Source organism: Dendrobates tinctorius, unplaced genomic scaffold (assembly GCF_039654945.1).
Source record: "Dendrobates tinctorius isolate UK_male_01 unplaced genomic scaffold, ASM3965494v1 ptg000157l, whole genome shotgun sequence".
Lineage (NCBI taxonomy): Eukaryota > Metazoa > Chordata > Amphibia > Anura > Dendrobatidae > Dendrobates > Dendrobates tinctorius.
This window is the reverse complement of record NW_027361824.1, coordinates 10287613-10309132: the sequence shown is the minus strand read 5'-3', so window position 1 is coordinate 10309132 and position 21520 is coordinate 10287613. Positions and strand designations below refer to the sequence as shown.

General features: G+C 44.1%; 1 protein-coding gene across 1 annotated transcript in view; it reads right to left on the bottom strand.

Annotated features, from left to right (window-relative positions):
* Nucleotides 1-16313: 16313 nt before the first annotated feature.
* LOC141051554 (piwi-like protein 1) overlaps nt 16314-21520 on the bottom strand; it is a 92289-nt gene continuing 87082 nt past the window's right edge. Inside the window, exons 19-21 of the mRNA XM_073548535.1 lie at nt 17977-18102; nt 16722-16869; nt 16314-16646 (exon numbers count right to left, since the gene is read on the bottom strand). Coding sequence (XP_073404636.1) covers nt 16530-16646; nt 16722-16869; nt 17977-18102 — 391 coding nt within the window. The 3' untranslated portion in view covers nt 16314-16529. The remainder of the gene's footprint in view (nt 16647-16721; nt 16870-17976; nt 18103-21520) is intronic.

The following is a 21520-nucleotide window of genomic DNA, read 5'->3' as shown; positions in this document are numbered from 1 at the left end:
AAAGATATCCAGCAAGGACAGTTCAAAGTTCCTAGAGCTCAGTGACCTGCTGTTAGAGCTCCAGCTGGCCAAGGCAGACACCCACCTATCTGGCCTTAGCTACCTGGACACTGCTCGTGGAGTAAACCCCATTATCTCCAAGCTACCATACAATGTACAAGAGAAGTGGACTGCAATAGGGTCAAAATACAAGAAAGACCATCAAGTGTCATTTCCTCCGTTCTCCTACTTCTGTGAGTTTATAAAAGACATTGCAGAGCGCAAGAACGACCCAAGCTTTTCCTACGGAGAATCCAGAGGCCCAGCTTCACCTCCCTCTAAATACGTGAGCACACGCTCGAATGACAGAAACCGCAGGGGTCCAGTGTCAGTGAAGAAGACGGATATTCTTCCCTTACCAACATCAGCCCCAGGCAAGAGCAACACGGGTGAAAAGATAAAGAACCCAAATCGTGAGTGTCCCATCCACAAGAAGCCACATCCCTTAAAAAGGTGCATCGGCTTCAGGAAGAAACCGCTCCAAGAACGCAAGGAACTTCTAAAGAAGTTCAGGGTATGCTACAGATGTTGTGCTTCTACTGAACACCTTGCTAAAGACTGTAAAACTACAATTACGTGTATGGAGTGTGACAGTGAGGATCACGTACAAGCACTCCACCCATACCGTCCTGACTCTACACGTACTCCTTCCCCCACCACGAGCCATGGCGGGGAGGACGCAGCTCAAACTGCAAGTCATACCACAATATCTTCTTCATGCACAGAAGTCTGCGGAGAAGGTCTCTGGGACAAGTCCTGTGCGAAGATTTGCCTGGTGAACGTATATCCCAACGGTCACCCAGAGAAAGCCGCAAAGGTGTACAGTACGTCCTCATGGATGATCAGAGCAACCGATCACTTGCAAGGTCAGAACTCTTTGATATGTTTAACTTAAAGGGAAATGCTTACCCTTACACCTTAGGTACCTGCAGCGGTGTTACAGAGGTCTCTGGGAGAAGGGCCAGTGGTCTTATAGCGACATCCCTCGACAACACCGTGGAGATACCCTTACCCACACTTGTCGAGTGCAACCAGATTCCATCCAATCGAGAAGAGATCCCAACGCCAGAGGCTGCTCTTCATCACCCACATCTCAAGGGGATAGCAAACAAGATACCAGCCCTCAACAACAGCGCAGATATCCTGATTCTGCTTGGCAGAGACATTCTCCGGCTGCACAAGGTACGTCAGCAAATTAACGGACCACACGACGCACCATTTGCCCAAAGCTTTGATCTAGGCTGGGTAATTATAGGCGATGTTTGCATACACAAGATGAAGAGACCTAATAACATCTCCTCTTACAAAACACACATCTTGCCAAATGGTCGCAGCACTCATTTTCAGCCATGCCCACATCATTACTGGGTGAAAGAGAAAGTGAGCAACACCAAGAGGCAGCAGGAATCCTTCAACAACATGAACATGCTCCAGCCCTGGGACGAAAACCTCGGGTCAACAGTGTTCAATTCCACAAGTGAAGACAACAAGTTAGCACCCACAAGGGAAGATAAAGAATTCATAAAGGTTATGGACAAAGAATTTGTTCAAGATGACTCCAACAGTTGGGTAGCTCCTTTACCCTTTCGTTTCCCAAGAGCGAGGTTGCCAAACAACCTGCAGCAAGCAACTGCAAGGTTCTCATCCTTAAAACGTACCCTAAAGAGGAAACCAGAAATGGAGAAGCATTTCATTGACTTTATGCAGAACATCTTTGACAAAGATCATGCTGAACCTGCGCCACCACTGAAGGAAGGAGAAGAATGTTGGTACCTTCCATCCTTTGGTGTCTTTCACCCTCGCAAGCCTAACCAGATCAGAGTGGTGTTTGACTCCAGTGCTCAGTATGAAGGCCTCTCTCTCAACAACCTGCTACTAACTGGACCCAACCTGAACAACAGCCTCCTTGGAGTATTGATCCGCTTCAGACAAGAACCTGTTGCTATAATGGCCGACATCCAGCAGATGTTTCATTGCTTCATCATGAAGGAAGACAGCAGAAACTATCTTAGGTTCCTATGGCACAAAGACAACAATGTCAACAATCAAGTCATAGACTATCGGATGAAGGTCCATGTCTTCGGCAACAGTCCTTCACCTGCTGTGGCGATCTACGGACTGAGACGGACAGCCCAGGAAGGTGAGAGAGAGTACGGATCCGATGCTCGTCAATTCATAGAGAAGAACTTCTACGTAGACGACGGGCTCAAGTCCTTGCCCACAAGTGAAGAGGCAATTGACCTACTCTCCAGGAAACAGGAAATGCTATCCACATCAAACCTCAGACTCCACAAGATCATCTCTAACAGTCAAGAAGTAATGAGCGCGTTTCCATCTGAGGACCATGCCACGAACCTAAAGGACCTCAACCTAGGTTCTGATGTTCCTCCCACACAGCGCAGCCTTGGTCTACTGTGGGATATCAAACAGGACACCTTCACCTTCCAAGTGTCGCCCTGTGACAAACCCGTTACCAAACGAGGAGTCCTATCTGTCATAGACAGCATCTACGATCCTCTCGGGTTTATAGCATCCATCACTATTCAAGGCAAGATACTGTTAAGACAGCTCACTGCCGAGAACACTGATTGGGACACCCCGCTTCCGACTCAGAAACAGCAAAGGTGGGAGACATGGAAGAAGTCCTTGAAGTTCTTAGAGCAACTCCAAGTCCCACGTTGTTATTCTCCAATGATTCTTACCCCAGCTACACTTCTTACACAGAAGATTGGAGCTGCTACAGTTCCTCCCGGGAATTTCGATAACAAGGACATTTACAAACGTCAGTGGAAGCAAGTACAACACACAGCCAACGTGTTTTGGCACCGTTGGAAGACCGAATACTTGCACCTTCTTCAAAACCGTCACAAATGGCAGACACCCAGTCCCAATCTCCAAGAAGGAGACCTTGTTCTCTTAAAAGACAAAGAGGCTCATCGTAACGACTGGCCAATGGGTCTTATCACCAAGGTCATGCCCAGCGAGGACGGAAAGACTCGTAAGACAGAAGTTAAGGTGACAAAAGTGGGCTCTACCTGAGCCTTCCTCCGTCCGGTCACCGATCTCGTGCTGCTACTGCCAAAGGAGGACGTCACATGAACTGAACATTGCTCCTGGACGTTGCTCACGGCGGGGAGCATTCCTCCTCATTCCCCAGTTTTTTATTGAACATTGACATTTTCCATTGGATTGCTGGGTTGGTGGAAGAGTTGGCATGTTTCCGGCTTCCCCAATCCGAAGATGGGTTTATAGTCTTGGACTTATCTTCTGGTGTGATCTACGGGTCAACAACAACGAGTTGGACTTTAAAAATGTTTGATGTTTATTATTGCATACATGTTTTTCTCTTTTCTCTTGTTTTTCAGGTTCGAACGACTTCGAAGAATTACGGACATCGTGAAATCCAAGGATTTCAGATGGGGAGTGTCATGTCCCACGACTTGGGAAATCATTTAATATTTGCATTGTTTGTGTTGCATCATCTGTTGCTAGGCAGAAGTTTGCCTTTCCCTGTATTTTGTTCCAACTCTCTCCCTGTAGTCCTGTGATGTATGTTTGTTCCCTCCTTCATTCTCCATTTTGTGATCGTCCCTCCATCTGTATGCATCCTGTTACATGTCCTCTGAAGAATATTCCCTTTTACCTGCTGCTTTCATCATAATACAAGAATTTCAGTTAAAGCATCCCTCTTTTCCTGGAGTCTTCTTACATGAGATCGTGGCTGAGTTAAGCTGTCTGATTAATCGGTATGAACGTGAGTACAGGTCGATACGGAAGGGGCCCAGAAAGAGGTCTATCCAGGCACCATACGTTCTACATATCCATGAGTCAGAATACAGTCCAAGACAGGTGACGGCCCTGAAAGGAAGGAAAAAAGGCGAATAACTGAATGTAGGAACGTGAAACCAGAGATAAGTATTCTTAGCCGAGTCTCCCTAACAGATTAACGCACATAAGAAAATAGGAAAAAATTCCCAAAAATTCAAAAAAACAGATTAACCGAACAACAACTGCAGGGAAAAAGAACCAGCGTTAATGACTTATGTAGGGGCTTCGGTCCTCTGGGACCAGCAACTTCGTTGTGGGAGCCCAGAGGGAAACTTAGTACAGGAACCTGGACAGATGGGGAGAATCCTACCTGTCCAATAGCTGTAAAATGCAGTCCTAAAGACAGATCCTGCGACCCAAGTGCAGAGATAGCTGGCGGTTTTGAACCAATTGTGGATTGATTAGGGGAGCCTGTGTTGAGTCTGGGGGCAATGATGTGGGGCAACGTACCAAAAAATAATGGACGTGGACCACTGAAAAAAGGATACAGTATCAGTGGGATTAGGGGGAGCCATTTCGTTGATGAACAGCGACCTGTTTTCTGACTCTAACCTTGTCTGTAATTCCATCTAGACTGTAGTACCATTTCTGTAACTTTACCAACTAATTATCCTATATTCTAGCCGTAAAGAAACCTAAAAACACCAAAAAGAGGGACTTTACAAAAGGCCCATCGTATAAATGGGTAAAAAGTATAAAGTTTTTTCAATACATTAAAAACAATAAAAAATATATAAAGCAGAGCGCCGCAGGTTTACAAGAGGAAGGTGGGTACACCCAGGTAGTATATAAACATTAGCAAACACTCCAAGAATTAAGATATCATATTCACATAGAATCCCCATGCATGTATTGAGATCCCAGGAAGGGGATAAGGGTAATGATAGAATGCACTAATTGTTACTATTATACACATGTCAAAGAAAAAAAAACATAAGGTGAAAGGTGTATAGCAACGATTATACGGTATGACAGTATGTATGTTCATACAGAGCTGTCAGCTTCACATCCCTGTTTAAATACAGAAAAGGCAAGGTTGCCATGTGAAAAAAGGCTATTCGTAAATGCAGTGCTGTCAGTTAGGCATGCAAAGAAAGAAAGGGGGTTATGCAGAAGAGTACAAACAGTTTCAAATAATGGAGTACATAATAAAAGGTATTGTACCACAAGAATGATGACTGGGGACCCCCCACACCCGACGCACGTTTCGCAATGAAATGCTTCGTCCAGGGGCCATATCTGGAACTTGTTGAATACTCGATGTGATCCGTTTCTGAGGACACAAAAACGGTGCCGACAATAAACAGACTGTGGATAGTGGATCGAGCACTAGACAGTTGGCGGCTTGGGCAAATGCATTATAGCTACAGATAAGGGGGTAGTATGACACGCTATGGATAGTGGACAGAGTGCCGGATGGTAGTTAATATAGGTAACTGCTTCCAATTCTTGGTTGTGGAACTGGTGGAGCACCCGGTGAGTTTTATCCATAGAAAAAAAAGGGTGACCGCTGTATAGCTGATAGCTGTGGCATGGAAGTTGGGGATTCTTGCATAGTGCAGAGAGTGGATAGAATACCAAACAGTTTACACATAGGTAATCACTCCATAGATGGGCTCAGGGAGGCTGGTGGGTCTGATTCACTAAAGTTCTGCATATGTAACATTAAATAACAGAGACAAAGAAACACATGACAGACTATTGCCCATAGAAGCGCTGTCTGAATAAGTCAGGGATGTGTACTACGCTAACGGGTTACAGCACATCGATAGTGGATCTATGGACTTGTCCCATGTGCGGCTCCTGTGTATAACATAGGCGGGTAGGCCTTGCAAGGGACTGGGAATCTGACTGACTGGCCACCAAAGGCTGCAGGGGTACCTGAGAGATCCGACCGCAGTAGTATCTGAGGAACCCCTCAGACAGGCTGCAGGATAAAAGATCTCAGAATGTTGCCTGAACAACATACAATTTCCTGAAAATTCCCCGTTCTGCGGGGACACTGCACCAGATTCATCATGGTGGAAACACCCGCTGGGAGCATAGGTCTTCTTGAGGGTAACAGAGGGCTCCGCAAAAGGTCTGTCTTTCCTGACTCTGAGAGGCTGCTTGACAGCTGTCATCTAGCTGTCCAACATGTTTTGTAGCTTGGAGATCACCAGCCGCCCTGAAGAGTGACTGAGGAAGACAGGAGTACCTGTTTCCAGACGTGGTCTCAACTCTTTCTTCACAGTTCTGAAGACTGTATTGGGAGCCCCCGGGTGAAGGGGTCGCTGGCTTGACAAAATCTTCCTTCCTACACAGTCGTGTCTAGATCAAAGTGAATTGGGGAACGTGTCTGATCCTGGGGTTGCCTCTTGGAAAGAGGAGCAAGACATGACCGTAATCCTAGATGATGAAGGGAGCAAAGGGGATCCAGTCATGGAGCTGGAGTAAGCCTGCTTCCTGGACCTATGTGAGACCTGTCATCATTACATGCTTCTGAGTCATGTGGGAAAATGATCAGAGCTGCAGGGCGAAGAATTTATTAGTCCAATGCGTGGAGACTAGTGTTGAGCATTCCGATACCGCAAGTATCGGGTATCGGCCGATACTTGCTGTATCGGAATTCCGATTCCGACTTCCGATATTTTTTCAATATCGGAAGTCGGCATCGGAATCGGAAGTTCAAAGTTGGTTGACAGCCTGACGTCATCATGATGCGCGGTGTGTGCGCATCATGATGCGCCGTCATTTCGGGCCTTCCGGGGGTCTCTGCCGGCCTGCCGGGGGGCTGTGCCGGCCTGCCGGGGGGCTGTGTGGACTGCCCGGGGTCTGTACCGGCCTGCCGGGGGGCTGTGCCGGCCTGCCGGTGGTCTGTGCACCCTGTGGGGGTCTGTACCGGCCTGCCGGGGGGCTGTGCCGGCCTGCCGGTGGTCTGTGCACCCTGTGGGGGTCTGTACCGGCCTGCCGGGGGGCTGTGCTGATGTCCGGGGGTCTGTGCAAGCATCGTCCGATGGGACTATAAGTCCCATCTGGCGATGCCTGCTACCATGACAGTGATTGACACATTAGCCAATGATGGGACAGTAGTAGTCCCATCATCCGGCTAATGTGTTAAATGTTAAAAAAAAAAAAAAAATACTACATACATACTACATACATACTACATGCATGCTACATACATACTACATGCTACATACATACTACATGCTACATACATACTACATACATACATAACACATATATACTACATACATACTACATACATACTACATGCATGCTACATACATACTACATACATACATACATACTACATAACACATACATACTACATACATACTACATACATACTACATACATACTACATACATACTACATACATACTACATACATACTACATGCATGCTACATGCTACATACATACTACATGCATGCTACATGCTACATACATACTACATGCATGCTACATGCTACATACATACTACATACATACTACATACATACTACATGCATGCTACATACATACTACATGCTACATACATACTACATATATACTACATGCATGCTACATACATACTACATGCTACATACATACTACATACATACTACATACATACCACATACATACTACATACATACTACATACATACCACATACATACTACATACATACTACATACATACCACATACATACTACATACATACCACATACATACTACATACATACTACATGCTACATACATACTACATATATACTACATGCTACATACATACTACATACATACTACATGCTACATACATACCACATATATACTACATACATACTACATACATACTACATGCATGCTACATACATACTACATGCTACATACATACTACATGCTACATACATACTACATGCTACATACATACTACATACATACTACATGCTACATACATACTACATGCTACATACATACTACATATATACTACATGCATGCTACATACATACTACATGCTACATACATACTACATACATACTACATGCTACATACATACTACATATATACTACATGCATGCTACATACATACTACATACATACTACATGCTACATACATACTACATACATACTACATACATACATACTACATACATACTACATACATACATACTACATGCTACATACATACCACATACATACTACATGCTACATACATACTACATATATACTACATGCATGCTACATACATACTGCATGCTACATGCATGCTACATACATACTACATACATACTACATGCTACATACATACCACATATACACTACATACTACATACAATACATTCATACAATACATACATAGACATACAGTACATATAACATAGAGTAACATACTTACCAATACTTGTCACATTGTTCCCCGAAGCCATTGTCGTCTACGGAATAAATATTAACATAACAAACCACAAAAATACTCACCCACGATCCGAAGCAGTCCACGAGTGTGTCCCACGACGATCTTGGGTAGAGAACTGCAGCATCAGCTGTTGCTGCCGTTCTCTACGGGCTGCAGGAATCCAATGACGGAAGGTAGGTATCCTTCCGCACTGTATTCCTCCGCCACTTAAAAAAAAAAAAGTCCCTAGTCTCACTTTATGCCATTGCTGCGTGGGAATTTCCCACACAGCAATGGCATAAAGTGAGACTAGGGACTTTTTTTTTTTTTTAAGTGGCGGAGGAATACAGTGCGGAAGGATACCTACCTTCCGTCATTGGATTCCTGCAGCCCGTACAGAACGGCAGCAACAGCTGATGCTGCAGTTCTCTACCCAAGATCGTCGTGGGACACACTCGTGGACTGCTTCGGATCGTGGGTGAGTATTTTTGTGGTTTGTTATGTTAATATTTATTCCGTAGATGACAATGGCTTCGGGGAACAATGTGACAAGTATTGGTAAGTATGTTACTCTATGTTATATGTACTGTATGTCTATGTATGTATTGTATGAATGTATTGTATGTAGTATGTATGTAGTATATATGTGGTATGTATGTAGCATGTAGTATGTATGTAGCATGTAGTATGCATGTTGCATGCATGTAGTATATATGTAGTATGTATGTTGCATGTAGTATATATGTAGTATGTATGTAGCATGTAGTATGTATGTAGTATGTATGTAGTATGTATGTAGTATGTATGTGGTATGTATGTAGCATGTATGTAGCATGCAGTATGTATGTAGCATGCATGTAGTATATATGTAGTATGTATGTAGCATATATGTAGTATGTATGTATGTATGTAGCATGTAGTATATATGTAGTATGTATGTTGCATGTAGTATATATGTAGTATGTATGTTGCATGTAGTATATATGTAGTATGCATGTTGCATGTAGTATATATGTAGTATGCATGTTGTATGTATGTAGCATGTAATTTTTTTTTTTTTTTTTAAATTCAACACATTAGCCGGATGATGGGACTACTACTGTCCCATCATTGGCTAATGTGTCAATCACTGTCATGGTAGCAGGCATCGCCCGATGGGACTTGTAGTCCCATCGGACGATGCCTGCACAGCCCCCCAGAGCCTGCACAGCCCCCGGCAGGCCGGCACAGCCCCCCGGCAGGCCGGCACAGCCCACCGGAGCCTGCACAGCCCCCCGGCAGGCCGGCACAGACCACCGGAGCCTGCACAGACCCCCTGGCAGGCCGGCACAGCCCCCCAAAAGGCCCGTACAGACCCCAGAGAGGCTGTACAAGGGAAAAACAGGATTTTTCTTATTCCGATACCGGAAGTCCCATAGACTTGAATGGGACTTCCGGTATCGGAATCGGCGATACCGATACTTTTTTTAAAGATCGGCCGATCCATTCCGATCCGATACTTTGAAGTATCGGACGGTATCGCTCAACTCTAGTGGAGACCTCTGCCAACGACTAAGATGCCTTGGTCAGGTCTCTACTTCGAGAGATCGGAAGGCAACCTACTCGGAGGAGGTGGTACGCTGTTATCCCTGGTGGAGGGGGGTTCCTGAGACACTTTCATGTTTGGGTTGCTGCAGTCAGTGCAGGGACCAATTCCATAAAGACACTAGTAGTCTTAGTATGAGGGGAGCAATAAACTTGACCCATAAACTCTATGGTTTTGGAGTGGGATGTCCCTGGAGAGAGAGATCCTGTAGTCTCTATGGTATTGGAATGATAGGTCCATAAACTCAATGGTGTTGGAAAGAGATGTTCTGTAGACCTAGTGGTGAGCCCATGCTGGAGAGAGAGTAAAAACGTCTGCGATTAGCTGGGGAAAAAGACGCAAGGAAGTTTCTGTCACTCTAGCTAAGGGGCATGGCCTAATAGGAGAATAGAACTAGGGTGAAGCTGGGGCCTAAATTTGGAAATGGCTTTGTGGTTCGAAAATAAACCGGGTGCTATCTTGGAAAAGAAACAAGGTAGAGAAGGGACTGGAATAAACTTGGGTGCTATCCAGCAGGAGGGCGCCTGTTCCACGTCTTTTAACAACATTTTCCCTTGATCCTGTGGAGCCCTCGCCGCCATGAAGAGTGACTGGATGTGAGGGGTATCTGTTTCCAGATGTGGTCCTGACTCCTACTTCATAGTTCCGAAGACTGCATCAGGAGCCCCCGGGTGAGGAGGGGTTGCTGGAATGGGTACGTGGTCCTTCCCACACAGTCGTGGTCCCAGACGGTGCAGAAGATGGTGTCAACCCTGGATGAGGGGAGGGGGGGTCAATGGGGGCGAAAAGCAGGATTGTCCACCACGAGCCACTACAAGACACTTGTGAAGTGTTAGGGGGAATAGAGTCCCGCCTCCGTCTAGAGAGGGGACGATGTGGATGGCGCCACACTGTTCTCGATAATTTACACACTGTTACAAGCTGTATCTGAAAGAAAAAGGGAAAGCATTGGTAAAACACAAGATGGTAGATACTGGTCTGAACACGGACTGGTGTCTGGCCTTCTCTGGGTGGGTGTAGCCTGATTGGGAGGAGATGGCTTTTTTTATTTCTGCCTAGTGGTAGCAGCATACACTCATGCTTTCCTGTGTCCCCCAATGAAAGTGTTATGACACAGCATTTTATTCATTGACTGTTTATATGTTGACTTGAGTTTGTTTCTTTCTGGTTCGTCAAGAAAACAATTTTGTTTGTATAAACCTGTAATAGTGACTTAAAAGTTGACATTTGATGTAACATACTGTGTTATCCTGGATGACTAGAGACACATGATTGAACAATGATGTTTGTTGATATTAGTCAGTCAAAGAAAAAAGAAACATCCGGCACTGTCCCTGAGAAAGAAATACCCGCAAAGTCACTTATAACCGCTATCAGTGTGACACCTGTAACCCTTGCTGAACTGGTGCTCTATCCATGTGAAGAAAAAACATGAACTATCGTAGTAGAAAAAAACAGCAGGATGGCACTCACCGTTCTCTTGAAATGATTCACTTTATTTCATGTTAATAAAGCACAGGCAATGGCACGGGAGAAATGCAAAAAGACTGACGACAGCTGTTTCGTGCACAATGCACTTCAACAGGTCCCATGCTCAGGCTCAAGGAAACACTAGTTTATACCACATGAGTGAACAAAAGAAACTCCACCCTTCACCTGAACGTGTCTTAAAAATAACCCCAAAATAAAAAAAATAAAACAAGCATAATTTACATACACCATATGCAATAAAACTAGCAATCATAACCGCTACAGAGAAATACGGACATATCCACTTTTTCATTTAGACCCAAAGGACCTGTGGCTTTTGTACGGAGGATCCATTTAGCCTCTATTTGTAAAAGATGTTTTTTATGACTCCCTCCATACTGCGATGCAGACACCCTTTCAATGCCAGTAAACCGTAATGCTTCCGCATTCCCCCCATGTACCTTCCTCATGTGTTCTATAAGTCTAGGGACACCCTTTCCTGTGCTGATGGAATTGAAATGTTCCCTGAATCTTACACAGAGAGGCCGGATAGTTTTCCCAATGTAGAAAAAACCACATGGGCAAAACAATGCATACACTACAAAGGAGGTCCTGCAAGTAATGAATTCCATGACTTCGTGAAATATAGGTTCCATTTTTACAGTTTTGCCACTTAATTTAAATGGACACCAAGAACAGTTTTTACATATATAATTTCCCTTTGGGGCACTAGATTTCAACCAATTATTTCGTTTATTTTGAAATCTGTTCTTGACTAATAAATCTCGAAGGTTAGTACTTCTTTTACTCGCAAATGAAGGACCCCTACTGACCACATCTGTGAGGTCTCTGTCACTTTCCAGTAGGTTCCAATTCTGTCTGATGACTGTTCTAATGTGTCTATCCATAGAATTATATGTAAAACTAAAAACAGACCATTTTCAGTACAGCCTTTCTTGACTTTATAATGGCATGACATGCCTATATCTGTGTCTCCTCCTCCTCCTTTTACTCCTCCACCTCTTTTCTATATGTAGTTGCCCTTTTCCATATGTTATTTTTGTCTTCTGAGCATTTTGTCTGCTTTGGGACACCTTTTAAGGTGTTTTGTAATTGTTTTCTATGTGTTTGTCTGCCATTGTTTTCAATGGGGCTCGACGAACATTCGACGAACTTGCCTCCTGTTCGACGAACCGAACCGAACTCGAACACTAGCGGGGTGGCTCAACACTACACCTGATATATAGGCGTACAGTTTTAATGTTTAAACTATGCTATATATACCTGGTATCTGGTGATACTGTACCCTTTCTGCTAGGAAGTCCTCCTCCACCCACCACTCTAAGTATATCATTGACACCTGGAACATTGGCCCACATGTGTCATTATTTCTTGCGGATCTTCTTTTTATATTGTGGTGTGATCCATCCTGAGCGTGTGAGAGTCTGTGGGTTACTCCTGCAATTTATATGTAGATTTAAATATTACCCCAACACTGTATACAGCTCTACGCTTGTGATACATTACCCATTTACTGCTTTTTATATTCTGGTCTAATCCAAACTGACCAAGTGAGAGTCTGTTTCTGACTGTGGAGATAAATACTGAGATTGACAATGACCCCTACACTGGGTACAGCTGTACGCTTCAGATCCATTACCGTTTTATGGCTTTTTATATTGTGTTGTAATCCATACTGAGCCTAAGAGTGTCTGCGTCTGCCTCCTGAAATATATACGGAGATTTAGAATGTTTAAACTATACTATATATACCTGATGATACTGTACCTTTTTTCTACTTTTTATATTCTTGTTTAATCCATACTGAGCCTGTGATCATCGCTGTGTGACTCATGAAATATATAGGTAGATTGACAATTATCCTTTGACTGTATAGAGCTGTTCGCTTCTGATACAGTATGATATATCTGATGTTATTTTGGGTACATTTTCTCCAAAATTTGGAAGTATGGTGGAAGAGGACGTGGGCGTGGGGGGGCCAGCTGGTACTGAAGGTGGTAGTGCATCTGCTGGTAGTGGCAAAAGCACAATGGCAGCTAAGGCAGGAGGTGTTGAGCCTGCATCATGGTCTGGCTCCGGAACGCCTGGAAGGCTACCTTTTCTGGGAGTAGGTTAACCGCTTTTAAAGCCGGAGCATCAGGAACTGGTTTTGGCTTACATTTCCGAAACAGACTCCAGCAAATATGCCCTCCTCTTCTGATGTTTCAAAAAATGCAAGCACTGAGTTGTCAAGTGCTGGCTCCTGGTCAGGAAGAACCCCTTTCCTTGTGTCCTTCACCCCCATCAAAAGTGAATGATGCAGCAGGCCACACTTCACTGAAGTTCCCCTGTTGACTCTTTTGAAACTTTCTCGTATGGCAGGCAGCCATAGCCTTTTCCTTCTGGCTCACACAAGTCGCTTCTGGGGCCTCCGAGCCTTAGTTGGGAACAGAACATTTACAGCTGCTACTTCCTCCGGTTTCTGCTGCAGGACAGTCCGTGTCCCTACAAACTCGGAGACCGGAATCCGGACTATGCACTCCAGCTAGGAGTGAGCCTTAACTCTGCTCATCCTCCAGCTCCCCTTCCCTTCACAGACTGCCCTAACTTCCCTCCTCCCAACCACAGAGAGCAGCTCCTCAGCAGTCAGGTTCAGAGGTCTCCCTGCTGGCCTGGAGTGGGAACGGTGTTGTGTGTTGGTTTAACTGCTAGAGAGATCCTTCTTTGCTCCCAAGCATGACATCACACTACCTAGGAGGAAGGTAATGCCACTGTGGCAACCGTACTCATGGGGGCGCCCCAAGTGCACTGATGCCCATCCACTGCTAGATGATTCTGCTGGTACATTGACCCAGACCACTACATTCCCCTCGCACTCTACACAGCCAGAATCTGACCCTGATGAATTTCAGGTTCCTCTTCCCGCATACTATACCACCTTACACGGTGACAAAGAGGAAGGTGCAGATGAAAGTGCAGGTTCCTTGAGCAGGTGGGGGGGCATACTCATGGGCGACGGCACTGGCACAGGGCCCCTCATAGTACGCAAAAGTGTCTCTGCCGGTGGGAGGCCACCCTCCGTCAGACACACTGCCGTACTATGAGGGGCCCTGTGCCAGTGCCAACGAGTGGGCCCCCCCTGCTTGCTCAGGATCACAGCACTTGCAAAGTTGAAATACTTACCTCTCCCTGCTCCACCGCCATGACGTCTTCCACGTTTCCTGACTGTGACATTCTGATCAGAGAGCGCGATTAAATCACGTCTGTACGCCTTCTGCCTAAACAGTCCAAGTGCAGTGAGATGGAAGATTGGAACGATGAGGAGTCCAGACTAGTACAGGGATTCCCTAGCAAGGAGACTTATTTAATTGTTTTCAATGTTGGGACAGCAATTTTTGGGGAGCACTATACTCTGGAGAATGATATATGGGGCCCACCATACACTGGAGCATTCCAAAGGTGGACATCAGACACTGGAGCAGCATTTACAGGGCCCATTACACACTAGAGCATTAGAAATGGGGCCCATTATATATGGAGCATTATTTGGGCCCATAAGACAGTGGAGCTTCAACCATGGGGACCAACATATACTGTAGCATTATGTGGAGCTCTTCATATACTGTATCGAACATTATATGGAACCAGTGATTCTGAATGGAGAAATCTATGGACCTCATTACTCTGTATAGCGCACTATGCGGTGGCCATAATACTGTATGGAGTAATATACTGTCCATTTTTGGAGCTATTGGGGAATTTAAAATGGATATCAGTCATGAGATGTAAGAAGTGAAGTATTTTTCATTGTACTATACCGCTATTTCTCTGCCGTAGCAGAGGATCATGAATTGTGGAATGTGTTAAAGGAGCCCAGTGACACTCTTTGGCCCTGGGCCCATGAAAATCTGGACCCAGCCCTACCCCCCCCCCCACCAACTTTAGCCAAATAACCCCCAGTTTTCAATGCCTAACTATTATTATAAAGTAAATTAAGGTTGACAAGCTTAAGTAATAAGAATTGATGTTTTTGGCATTAAAATGGGCACTGTAGGTGTGTTTCCTGTCCTCCACTCACTGCCAACTTTTCTTCCCCATTGACTTGCATTGGGTTTCGTGTTTCAGTCGGCCTTTGACTTTTCACGATAATCGGACGATTTCGTTCGACCCGACTTTTGCGAAAGTCGAGTTTCATGAAGTCGCTCATCTCTACCAGACACAATAAAAAGAGGAGAAGAGTGTCAGGAATCCTCCTATCAGTCAAAGATGCTTTGAAACATGCTCAGAAAGGTTAAGAAATGAGAGAGGGAAGGAGAGGCTTGTGATAGCTGGTAATCCGGCCAAAGGAAGATACTGTGTCCAGAGTGATCTCAAGGCTCTCCAGAATGGCCACTCTAGATGCAGCGTTGATCCATGGTGTCAGCTAGGACAACAGATATTGAAAAAAAAGACCACAAAACCTTCCTGAAGACCCGGAGGACTGTTGTCAACCCAAATTAAAAAAAACACAATCTGAGAGAGACTCTACACCAGTGTTTCCCAAACTCCAGTCCTCACGGACCCCCAACGTGTCTTGTTTTCAGGATTTCCTTAGTATTTCATAGGTGATGAAAGTACAATATCATCAAGGCATCAGGAATTCTCTCACATGTGTAACACTATGGAAATGCTGAAAACATGACCTGTTGGGGTCCACGAGGACTGGAGTTTGGGAACCACTGCTCTATACAAAAGTGAAGAAATTGCTGCAGAGTCACACAGTTGGGTATTTGCAGCTCCGCATCTTGGACCTTTAGGAAGTCCATGGAGGAAATCAATTTGATGACGTTAAGGAAAAGTCCGATTTTAAATGAATGCCTAGAAATGCTGATTCAGCTCTAAAGAAGCCACTTTGCTCATAAAAGGAGAGAGGGAGGGACGGACGGATGGACAGCGATTTCTGTGAGGCTGAAAGGGGGAAGGTTTTAAATCGGCACAACTTGGCTCCTCTGCAAAATTAGCAGAAGAATCTCAGGTCTAATGGACAATGGATGATTGAAGAGCCAGAACGTAACTATTTTATTAAACCTATTGTTCACATAAACCAATATAATTTCCAATTAATAAAATTAAAGCAAAGAAAAAAAAAATATATATGACAGCTACAATTTGATGGCTGCCACTTTTGGCTTTTCCAACTCTACCAATTTTCTCAAAAACTTCAAATCAAACCAGACAAAAACTTGAAAAATCCTCAGCCCTGCACAATTTCTACAGGTAGTACAGGAGATTGGACAGAGAATTGTGTGGTTCTCTGTGGATGCTTTGCCCGACCAGGAAGGCAAGCTTGTGAGCGTACTGACACGGTGCTGGAACTCTGATGACACCCTAAGAGGAAAAAAAACAGTGAACACCAAGGACTTCGGAAGTCTCTTCTCCAGTAATCTCCCAGTAATTACATACAGGCCAGTTATAGTACTGGTGGCAGAGCTTGTAGGTCAGGCGCTGCATGCGGTCGGGATTCAGGCCTCCGGTGTCGTATACAACGTTGTAATGTGTGGGGGAGACGGTCCCTTGTCTCACAGACTGGCTGATGATGAAGAAGTCATACCTGTGCGGAAGCAGACGACACGGGCATTAATGGTTTATAGACGATCGTGTCAGCCATCGCTAATCTATCGAGAGCAACCTGGCAACTATAAAACCCAAGACAAACAAGATAAATACCCGCTGTAAGTAAATAAGTAAAAGCCGTAGTGGATATAGATAACATTGGAGACTTCATCAACACCATCCAGAACTTGGCTACACCTTAACGTTGGAGGGATGCTTTACGCTTTTTTTTTCATTAGTAAACGGTGTTTATTAAATACCCAGTGTTATTCATATGTCATATGCACGATTGCTTTTACTTACAGCAGGATATTGCGTTTCGGTCTTGGGCTTTTTTCTGTATTGATGGCGCGTGTGAACATGCTCCTATTTCGCTTGCATACTAACTCGTACTCCACTTCATTTCTTTCGGTTTAACCCGACAACTATGGAGACTCCGGAAAGTCCATGAACAATGGATTTGCGGCTGCCCTGAAGTCCATGCCACCTCTGAGCGAGTTCTGTGCCGGAGACTTTACAGAAGATTCATTCATTCGTTTGGATTCATTGCTAAGAGCAGCAGTCACATCTTTGCTGGCCACTCCACTAAAGGGGATGTCCACTACAGGTTATATTAAAACTGGGCCCAAGGTGTCGTAAAGGGAATCTGTCACCCCTTTTTTGAGATATCATATAATGATATCATTCAATTGGGTGTCACATAAGGATTCTCTTAGTACTTTTGCTCCCCCCTGACCCCGCACCTTTCATGCATAAATAAATTTTTTTATATCGGTTCTGATGTATTTAAACTGCCACGGTCCGGTCCGCTGGGCGGGGCTTATTCACCTGCTCCCCCCCCTCCCTGTCTTGCTCTACGCAAATCTTCTTGTGTAGAGCAAGACAGGGAGGGGGGGGGGGAGCAGGTGAATAAGCCCCGCCCAGCGGACCGGACCGTGGCAGTTTACATACATCTGAACCGATATAAATACATGCTCCAGGTATCCGGGTTCCTGCTGTAGCTTATTCGGTAAGCGCTATAGCTTGCCGAATAAACCCTGATCCGATCCAATTCGCTCATCTCTAGTCCTCCCTCCATATTTATTCTGGGCATATGGGTACTAACCATTCAGGTCTGGTGACTTCACTATCAACTATTGTTCCCGGAGGTGGATTCTGGAGTCGGCCGCCCACAATGGCAAAGAATCTGGCATTTATTCTTTTCTTCACCACCACCACGGTTAGTTTAGGTCTAAAAAAAAAAAAAACAACAACAACAACATTTCATGTGATTAATGAATAGCATCTACAAAAACACAGCAGAAGTCAGCAGAGCGGCCCCCATTAACTTGGCAATCTGATACTGGACATCCTCCTAAAAGTGATCTAATGGGATCAACTGCATCTACAAGCCGGCTTCTCAACCCCTTAATAACCATTTTCATTTTTTGTTCCCCTTTTTCCCTAGAGCAATAACTTTTTTATTTTTCGGTCAATATGACCATGTGAGGGCTTGTTTTTTGCGGGACGAGTTGTAATTTTGAACGACATCATTGGTTTTAACATATCATGTACTGAAAAACGGGGTAAAAAATTACAAGTGCAGTGAATATGCAAAAAAAGTGCAATCCCACAGTTGTTTTTTTGTTTGGCTTTTTTGATAGGTTCACTAAATGCCAAAACTGACCTGCCATTATGATTCTCCAGGTCATTACAAGTTCCTAGACACCAAACATGTCTAGGTTCTCTTTTATTTAAGGGGTGAAAAAAAATACAAAGTTTGTTAAAAAAAAAAAAAAAAAGCTCCATTTTCCAGTACCTGTAGAGTCTCTGTTTTTCATGATCTGGGGTTGCATGAGGGCTTGTTTTTTGTGCGCCGAGCTGATATTTTTAACGATACCATTTTGGAGCAGATAGGGTCTTTTGATCACCAGTTATTGCATTTTAATGCAACGTTGCAGCGACCAAAAAAAATGTAATTCTGGCATTTTGACTTTTTCTCGTTATGCCGTTTAACAGGCGGGTTAATTCTTTTTTATTTTTATATTGATAGATCGGGCGACTCTGAATGTGGTGACACCAAATATGTGTATGTGTGATTTTTTTATTGTTTTATTTTGAATGGGGCGAATGGTAGGTGATTTGAACTTCTATATTTTTTTCTTTCTTATATACTTTTTGCATGATGCAATAGTCCCCATGGGACACTAGAAGCTGCAGTTGTCCGATCGGCTCTGCTACATACTGGCGATGATCAGATCGCCTGTATGTAGAAGAAACGTTCACTTGCTATGAGCGCCGACCACCGGGCGGAACTCATAGCAATGTGGCTGTGACATTTAACAGCCGTGGATGGATTGCTATTCCACCCACGTCTGTTGGTCGCATGTCAGCATGTCCCATGTCAGCCAGCACCAAACAGGAGTTCAACATCGGCGTGCTAATACACCCAATGTCGGAAAGGGGTTAAAGATGATGCTGAGGGACAAAAGCAGCTTAATCTTGTACCTTCTCTACTCGAAAGCCCCCATCCACAAACAATTCTCAATATTAGACTCAATTTTTTCCACTTCTCTCAAAAGCCATAACTTTTTTTTTTTGTATATGTTGCCGAAAGAGACTTTTTTTGCAGGATGATAAAAGAAAAAAAAAAAAAGGTGCATCAAATAATGGTAAAAAAAAAATAAAAAAATTCCATCATTGGGTTTAGTTTTGTTGGTGGTCAACGTGATTCTTCAGGTCAGTACCATTGTGGCGATAGAAAAATTCTAAGGTATGTTATGTATATTTCAGTGGTTAAAAAAGAATTTTCTGTCACAACTTTTTGTAGTTTTCCATCATGGTAAATCCCATTATCGGTAAGTAATTTAGTCTTATCCTTTCTCCGTTGATAGCACCACATGAGAGATTTACAGAGACACCAAAGCCATGTTAGTGAGGGAGCAAAGCTTGTGGAACACATCTCCCAAAGGACAGATCAGCAGAGGAGCTCAGAGCAAGCCTGGAGAGCTTATAGAAGGTGGACGGAGAGGAGATGTTGCTGCCTTACATATCTGGTCAATAGACACCTCCATACTCTCTTGCTAAGAGGTTGTGACTGTCCGGGGGGCATTGAGCTTTTATACTCTCTGGGACTGATACACCACAAGAGTAGTAGGCCAGCCTAATGGCTTCCCTAACCCATCTAGCTAGGTACACCTCGAGACGCAAGTCCTTTTCTAGAGCCCTGGAAGGAAACAGAAAAAGACCGGCTCTTCCTCCATGGTTTGGTTACCAACATGTAATTTATTAAAGACCCAACATCCAGGGTGTGAAATTTCTCCTCCTTTGGGTTCCTACGATTCGTACAAATGGAGGGAAGAATATTCTCTCGACTCCTAGGAAATTTCATGGCTATTTTCGGAAGGTAAGGTTATTTTAAGACCAGATCCTTCCTAACTTCCAAAATCTGACAAGGCTTGGATATCACTGACCCTATGGGCTGAAGTCAGCACTACCAGAATTACCATCATTAAATGTAAGATTTTAAACAGATTACACCCCCAATGGATCAAAGAGGGGCTGGTTCACACCTCCACCACCGAGATCAGATCCCAAGGAGGAATCTTCAGACTAGGGATTGCCCTAGATCACATGCTTCTCACAAAATTAGAATATCAGCAAAAAGTTAATTTATTTCACTTCAATACAGAAAGTGAATCTCTGATATTCTATAGAGTCATTACACACAGAGGGATCTATTTCACGTGTTTATTTCTGTTAACCCCTTACCTACATAGGACGTACAATTCCGCCCATGTGACCTGGGACCTAAGTTCCAAGGATGGAATAGTACGTCCAACGCGATCAGAGGAGCTCACGGGGGGATTATCACAGCTGACACTCGGCACTATGTGTCGGGCGCGGTCACGGACCACCCCCGGCACACTAACCCCTGGCACACTGCAATCAAATATCTGGCACACTGAAATCCTGCCAGCAGGCCCCCGGATCCATTATGGCCGCGGGGGCCTTTGGGGTCCTGCAGGGGGCGGCTTCCTCAGAGGCAGGCACGGAGGAAGTCTGTGCAGCGCCTGTCAGATCGCTGATCTGACAGAGTGCTGTCCAAACTGTCAGATCAGCGATCTGACACATTATTGTGATGTCCCCCCTTGGGACAATAAGATAAAGTGGAAAAAAAACTTGTAAAAAAAAAAAAAAAAAAATTCCTAAATAAAATATTCCCTAATAAAAAATTTACTCTAAATAAAAAAATAAAAACATAAAAAAGTACACATATTTAGTATTGCTGCGTCTGTAACAACCCGCCCTATAAAACTGTCCCACTAGATAACCCCTTTAGTGAACCACAAAAAAAAAAAAAATAAAAAAATAATGCTTTATCATCATACCGCCGAACAAAAAGTGCAATAATGCGCGATCAAAAAGACGGATATGAATAAACATGGTACAACTGAAAACGTCAGCTTGTCCCACAAAAAACGAGCCACCATACAGCGTCTTCAGCAAAAAATAAAAAAATTAGAGCTCGCAGAATAAAGCGATGCAAAAATAATTTCTTATATAAAATTGTTTTTATTGTATAAAAGCGCCAAAACATTAAAAAAAAATTATATAAATGAGGTATCGCTGTAACCGTACTGACCCGAAGAATAAAACCGCTTTATCAA